The sequence below is a fragment of the Benincasa hispida genome, chromosome 8 (genome assembly GCF_027475165.1).
Source record: "Benincasa hispida cultivar pf3 chromosome 8, pf3_genome.v1.1, whole genome shotgun sequence".
Taxonomy (NCBI): domain Eukaryota; kingdom Viridiplantae; phylum Streptophyta; class Magnoliopsida; order Cucurbitales; family Cucurbitaceae; genus Benincasa; species Benincasa hispida.
In genome coordinates, this window is record NC_143485.1 from 55,237,197 (window position 1) to 55,245,270 (window position 8,074).

At 32.6% G+C, this 8,074-nt stretch overlaps 1 protein-coding gene across 1 annotated transcript; it reads left to right on the forward strand.

Annotated features, from left to right (window-relative positions):
- Positions 1 to 1,478: 1,478 nt before the first annotated feature.
- On the forward strand, positions 1,479 to 2,008 carry LOC150034692 (stigma-specific STIG1-like protein 2). Its single transcript, XM_090316629.1, has one exon. It carries the CDS (start codon positions 1,479 to 1,481, stop codon positions 1,917 to 1,919), a length of 441 nt encoding a protein of 146 aa, XP_090172755.1. The 3' UTR covers positions 1,920 to 2,008.
- Positions 2,009 to 8,074: the final 6,066 nt, after the last annotated feature.

The following is an 8,074-nucleotide window of genomic DNA, read 5'->3' on the forward strand; positions in this document are numbered from 1 at the left end:
AATGCAACTGTGATCTATGTAGATAATAAGTCAACAATTGCCCTAGTGAAGTCTACAGTGTTTCACGATTGCAGTAAGTACATAGATACAATATTTCACCTTATGAGAGATTGCATTTCAAAAAAGGAGATTCAAGTTGAATACGTGAAGACTAAAGATCAAATTGCAGATATTTTCACAAAGCTACTCAAAGTTAATGTGTTTAATAAGTCGAGAACATTGTTTGGAGTTTTTAGAAAACATGTTTAGGGGATGTTGAAAATTAAACATGTTTTAATTAAATAAGTTAGAGATGAGTTAAAAAATGTGTGTTAATTAAGTAATTTAATTGATGAGAATTGGTAAGGTCATGTATTGGAGAGAATTAGATATACTAATAAATTAAATATAGGACTTTAAAGGTTTGTTATGTGTTTAATTAAGGTGAGAGTTATAGATTTAAATTTGTCCATAGTAATCCTATAAATAAGATTGATATTTGGTATTGTAAAAGCAACCAAATATATAGAGAAGAGTACACAAAGAGAGTTCAATTAAAAGTGTGAACAATGTTTTAAGATTCTTTCAAATAAAAGTGCTTTTGTTTCCTCTCAAATAATTTTTGGTTATTTATCTATTTGTTGGTATCCATCATATGCTTCCAGCATTTGATAAGACCCTTTTGTTGAGCATCTTTAATAAGGCTAGTCAAATGGTCCACTACAAATCACAAAGGGAGAGAGGGGACTCCCTTGTTCGATACCTTTGATAGCCTGAATGTAAAACATATCAATCATAGATAAGTCTATCCGTAATAGATTGCAATCAATTATAGGTATTAATAGAAGTTAAGATTTTGTTATATTTGCAATATATCAATTATAAAATATGATAAAAAATGACAATAAAATTGAAATATTAAAATCATAAAAAATTATATTATTATTGTTATTATTATTATTATGTTATATTTGCAAATCTAGAAACTGTGGCTAAATTTTTTAACATGCATGTTCTTTTTGTGAACCATTGAAATTTAAGAAGAAAAGAAAACTAAAAAAATGTGTGTGAAAAGAAAACTCAAATACCCTGCAAATTACAAGGTCAAAAAAGTTAGTATAAAGAGAAGCAAACCAAAGAGAAGAATTCAAACAATATAAAAACGATGAATAAATCAAAGACATAATGAAATAAAATAAATGTAAAAGTTAGTGCATGTTTAGCGTCTTTTTAAATTTTTTTTAGCAAAAACAGCCACATGGAGTCCACATCTTTCCTTTGCCTAAAAAGAATGCACACATAACAAAACCTAACACGTTTTAACCCAATTCTTCATGGTCGCTGTTTTAGACTCATCCACTATCATAATTTTCCTTCAACTACAACTATATATACCCATCTTCATCTCTAACAATAATCTCAAACCATTCTTCTCTCTTACATTTTTTCATATATTCTTGCCTCCAATTACCTATTATCCAATCCTCATTCCCAAGAAAATGATGTGTTTTGTAAAGCTATTATTCGTGGTGGCCTTGTTTACATCTCTTTTCTCATCTCATGCAGCCAAAGAGAACGATGAAAATTTGAGTAGTCTACATGAAATGGAAGATTTAATTAAGCTAACATCGCTTCAAGGGAGGAGGGGTTTCTTCCCTTACAGGTTTAGGCCTTACCAAGCGACAATGACATGCGATAGAAACATAAAAGTGTGTCGTGTCAAAGGCAGCCCTGGCCGCAACTGCTGCCAGAAGAAGTGTGTAGATTTGAAGACAGACAAATATAATTGTGGAAGGTGTGGCAAGAAATGCAAGTACTCGGAGGTATGTTGTAAAGGAAAGTGTGTGAATCCAATGATCAATAGAAAGCATTGTGGAGGTTGCAACAATAAGTGCAATAGAGGAAGTTTGTGTGTCTATGGCATGTGTGGTTATGCCTAAATGGATCATAGGGGAGCCCAAAATATGATCACTTGTGTGACTAGATTTTGTGTTGATTATTCTTTATTGGTTTGTTTCATGAAGGGGGTACAAATTGATTAAGATTCTTGTGATAGAGTGAATTTCATTCCTTTTTTTTTTTTTAGTTCAACAATGAGAGGTTCATAGCATTTGAATCTATAACATCTTGATTAGAGAATTAATACCTTAATTTGTTGGGTTGAACTCAGGGTGACGACTAATGTCATGTATACACACGTGTATTAATAAATTCATGGGAAAAATTAATGACTGATACTACATTAGTTACATTAAATGTGATACGACCATGATTTCTTAGACACAAGCTTAAATTTTAAACTAACTAAAAAGAAATCTAATTAAATAATAGATTTTCGAATAAATCTCTCCAAAATTTTTACGCCGTCTAAGACCAAATTAAAATCAATCGTCATTGTTAAAAATGAGCTTGGCTCAATGGTATTGACATGACATTTATCCCTAAAGGTTGGAGATTTAATCTCCCACCTTACAATTGTACTCAAGAATAAAAAGTCAACCGTCGTCCTATACCAACATAAGCATAACTCATTGATAATTGGTATAACATACTTTAGTGAGAAGCCTAAGGCCTAAGTGCTCAAGAGCATTGTTAGTCGTTTAGATCTAAGCTTTTCAAAGCTACAATTGTACCTCGATCGCTCTCAATCAAGTTGCTCTTATGTAATTAATCGGGCTTCCCTCTAACCTTTTTGTAACTATTTTCCCATGTGTTTATGGAGTATCAATGAAGGAAAAAGTAGAATATGATGAAGATGTTAGGGTTATGTAAACTTAGTTGGGATATTCAGGTGCACCTCCACACTACGTATATATCTTCTTCTAAACAAGAAATTATTTTCTTTTAGAAAACTAGCCATTAATTAAATAATGTAAACATAGTATTAAATTTTCATCAACTTGTTGATATTTTCATAATGTTTCTATATTTTTATAAATTCAAAATTGATATGATGAGTGAATCAATATTTTCAATATATTGTAAAAAAATCATAAACACAAACAAAAAAAAGTTATAAAATTAACTTAAATAAAACGTTTTTAACTTCTTTAAAAAGTTTGTAATATTTATTTACAAATATAAATAGTTTTTTTCTCAAACTTTTCTTTTCCCAATTTTTTTCAAAGTATCAATCAATCATTAAAAGTTGATAACAAAGTATAATACTTAGATGCAGTCTAGGTTGCACCAAGTCCATCCTCTCAATTTCTCTCTACACAAAAAAAATAATTTTTTAAAAATCTTTTTAAAAATTAATTGTCACGTGATAAATTTTTATTAGATACAATAGAGGACTGCACAAAGATAGGTGCTAACATTTTTTCTATACAAAATTCAAAAGAGAAGTTTAACTTAAAGGCAATATATAGATACACATTAAATAATGATTATGTCCATATCTGGCCAATCTTGGACGAAAAGTTGAAACAACCCCATAAAATTAGGATATGCATAGAAATGATTTCATTGATGTTTATATTTAAACTTAAATTATCTAATTTACATTATATTTCAATGTCGTCTTTAGAATTTGAAATGATCCATTATGACCCTTAAACATTTACATTCTTCCATTTTTTAAAAAAAACAAATTCTTTGTTAAAATAAGGACAAAAATTGACAACTAATTGTAATAATGTAAAGGCGTACAAAGCTAAGAATTAATTAAGTTTGTTTTTTTACCCTCTTTTTCTATTTAAAAGCTATCATTAATCAATTAATTTGTAGACACATCAACTTTCACATCTTTTTCCAAAATAATGATATTATAAATGATATCATCTGTTCTAATTTTTCAAACATCTAATTGTCATTGCTTATTCATTCATATAGCTTTATCCCTCTAAAGGATAGTATTTTTTTTTTTTTTTTTTTTATCAATTTCAATGTTCAAATGTTCACTTGAAATTTTTTATAATTAATAATAGAAATCACTCTCAAAATTTAGGAATATTTTATATAATTAAATCCGTATTAGCTTGGCTAAAATTTATTAAAGAAAAGAATTAAAAGAAAGTGTATTAAAAATCTAGGCCAACTAGATCATTGATATATAAAGAGCATGCTAGTGTTCCCATCTTATGGAAACTTCATTACATTTTTTTTTTAATATATTTTAAAACCTAATTTATTTTGAAAAAGTGTACGTCAAATTCAACAATTCATAATGCATTATATGATGGCGAATGTCGTCGTCAATCAAGCTGATAATTTAGTCATCACATTCAAAAGTCAAAAATAGGTATCAGGATTCAGGTTTGACAAAATCAAAATGTCCATTTTAGTTAAGAGACATGAAGGTGGTTTTATAACTAATTGATTCAAGTGTTAATTTTTTGTACCATATTTCTCTGGCTTCTTCGCCATATAGAAGCCTAATATTACCAGAAAAATACCCATGAATGTTTATATTAAATAATGGCCATAATCCATGTTTATAACTTTATGAATTCCTATTCTAAAAGGGAAAAAAAAAAAAAACTTAATAAATTTCAATTGGAAAGCAATATACCGTCTAAGAAGTTGCACAAAATGAAGATTAATATTTGTAACTACTTTCTTTTTTTGAATAGGTAACAACTAACGGAAATCAAGGGATGAGTAGACACACTTAAATGTAGCAACTCCGTTGACACATTAATAGCAAGCCAATATTTGTAACTCCTTTATAAATTTAAAATTTTTTTTTAAAAAAGTTCTAATCTTAAAACTCCAGGATGAAAAGGTAAAATTAAATTAAAAATTAAGGGCAATTACAAGGGATAATAAATAAGTGTATAACACCATTTATAATTAATTGCAAAGTAAAATCTATTAGTGACACACTTTATTGCTCTTAATTTCTATCAAAGATATGGTCTATGATAAATTCCTACTAATGATATGATCTATCGCTGATAGGCTTGAGAACTAAATCTAAGTTCTGTCATATTTGCAAATTATTTTGCAATGTACTATATTTGCAAATACTTTAGATTTGATTGATATATTTGTAACTTTCTCTTAAAGTAAAGTATAATTATTCAGCGCTAGGTAGGGAAGTCAGTGAAAGAAGTAGGATTAAGAGAAACAAAGAGATTAGAATATTTCAGTTTCTGAACCTAACTTAGATGGCCAAATAGAACGCAAACAATCAGTAGAAATAAATCGAAAGCAGTAAAGAACACCAACATATATAGTGGTTCGACCAGTTTGGTCTACAATCACTTTGAGAACCAACTTGAATTAATTTATTAATGAGCAATAAAGAAATTTTACAAATTACAGATAATCAACGAAATTACCAATCTGTAATTTCAGTATGCACTGATACAGAGAGATCCACACACAACGTCGCCTCTGAAAACTAAGAACAACCCGCTGCAAAACAGCCCAAAACAGTGTGCTACCCGTCTCTGACCGGCGGACCACGCACAGACCCACGCGTATCTCTCATTGCAACGGTCCTGAACTAACCGCTGCCCGATGCAGCCACCATGGCGAAACGAACCGGCAAGATCACGCTTGAACCCGACAGACCAGACCGAACCGCCAAACAGAAATCAGTCGCCGCCCTACCTGCACGCTGCCGCACGTCCGAACACCAAACGGCCGCGTCTGCTCGACAAGTAGCCGGCGGCTTCAACGGCACTCTCGGCTTTGGTCTTCCATGAAGCCGGCCGCACGCTTCTCCCTTGCTCCACAGACAGCTGCAGCTTCCACTTTTTCGGTTCAGACCGCTCCTCTCTTAAGCGGCTGTGTTTTTAACCCTTCAATTGTGGCGGCTTCTTCCCTCTTTTCTTTTTCTGTTCAGTTCAGCAGCCCCTCACAAGAGTCACACGATTTTCAGCCCTATTTTGGAGAAGAAATGGATATTACAAAAATGTCACTGCTCATTAATTACAAGAGTACCATTGGGCCTTTAATTTTTCCAAAATACACAATAAAACCCACTTAAATACCTTGTAATTACAAATCTCCCTCATAACAAGAATATTTAAGTGCCAAGCTGATTCTCCAATCTTCCATCTAATAGGTATTTAAACTTATAGGCTGGAAGAACCTTGGTTAACATATCTGACAAATTCTCAACTGTATGAACCTTGACCAGTTCAACATCTTTCTAGGCCATAACTTCTTTGATAAAATTAATTTTAACATCGATATGCTTAGACCGTTCATGATGAAATGGATTCTTCACAAGATGAATAGCACTCTAGCTATCACAACGGACGATAGGATTGAACTCCTGCGACAACAACTCACCAACTATCCTTTTCAACCACACTGCCTCTTTCACAATTTCACCCACTGAAATATACTCTGACTCAATAGTAAACAAGGTAACAAATGACTGCAGAGCAACCTTCCAACTGACCACATTACCAAACAAACGAAAAATGTGACCTGATAGAGACCTTCTTTTGTCAAGGTCTGCAACATAATTTGCATCTGTGAAGCCTATAGTGCTGATTTATCACAATTCTTGCTAAAACACAATGATACACTGGAACTACCTTTCAAATATCGAAGCACCCATTTAACTGCATTCCAATGCTCCTTCCCAGGATTTGACATAAACCACTTATCATACTCATAACATATCCCAGAATCATATCATCTACGAAGTAGATAAGTATATGTACCTTTCTGAGATAGTTTCCAGTATACGCAGGCAACATATGAGCTCCTGTGAAACCCGTGCTTCAGAATAAAGGTGTCAAACCTGATATACCATTGTCTCGATGATTGCTTCAGTCCATAGATGGACCTGTGAAGACAAAAAACCATGTCTTTCTTTCCTTTCACCTCATAGCCATTAGGTTGAGCCATGTAGATCACTTCCTCCAATTCACCATGAACGAAAGCTGTGGTGACGTTCATGTCACACCCCGCCCCAGACCACCTTTTTAGCCTAGAGAAAGGCGTGACTGCAGTAGTTACCACCCCTTGGGCTGACACTTACTGCCAAATAACTCTTGCGGAATAACTCTGATACCAATTATAATTCATATGCAATGGGACGTCTTTAGGCCCACCATTTATTAACTTAGAAACTTAATATGTTTAGAGTATTTACAACATTAGATTTACAAGTCCCAAAACTTACAAACCCTAGTCCCTATATGAATAATAGTAACATGTGTACAATATTAACAGTAACCACCTAGCAAACGGTTACAAGTCTTTTCGTTCTTTAGTGGCAAAGCAGATACTGAACTATCTTCAGAGGATTTGACCGCTACCTGTGGGAGGGGGGGGGGGGGAACATTTGAAAACGGGGTGAGCATACGCCCAGTGAGTGACCGAGAAAATATAGAAAATTCTCATGCATAATTTCAGAAAATAGTTTTATCTGAAATATAAACTTTTGCAGCATAAATATTTTCCAAACGTAAATTATATAAAACTGTTTTAAACATAAAACAGTAAAATCATTTCTCAAATCAAAGTACTTTATAACTGGTAAAATAATCCCCAACACTAACTACTAGTCCAGAGAGAACCCTTTTGCTCAATCTCTAACTTTATTCACCTGTGACCACATTAGGTACTACTGCTCAAATACCTTCTCCTTGTACTTCAGTATTGAGCTACTAGGATACTTTCTCCAATGTACTTCAGTATCCCGTTGGCTTGGTATCTTCTCAAACGTACTTCAGTACTAATAGATACCTTCTCCTTGTACTTCAGTATCTAGTTGGGTGGATGCCTTCTCCTTGTACTTCGGCATCGCATTTTACCAAAATTATTTATAAACAACTTTTCTCTTTAAAGCATGTACAGTATAACACATATACAACATTGTTTAAAGATGGTAACGCATGCTGGATATAATCAACATATGTAAATAGTTTTTCAACAATATGCATGCATTCAAATCACAATTCAAACCACTTTAGAAAACTAGTAGGCATGAGAATTATTTTTGCAAACATGCTTTCTGTAAAACGTTTGTAATCAAAACAGTTTAAAAACATTTTAGTTCGAAAACATTTTAGCCAATCACCTCGAACTCTTTGGAACTTTTCACTCTAGTAGCTCCTCGAGTTCCTTTTTCACCCCCTAGAATCCAGATTCAACTTACAACTTAAATTAATCATAGTTCTGAACC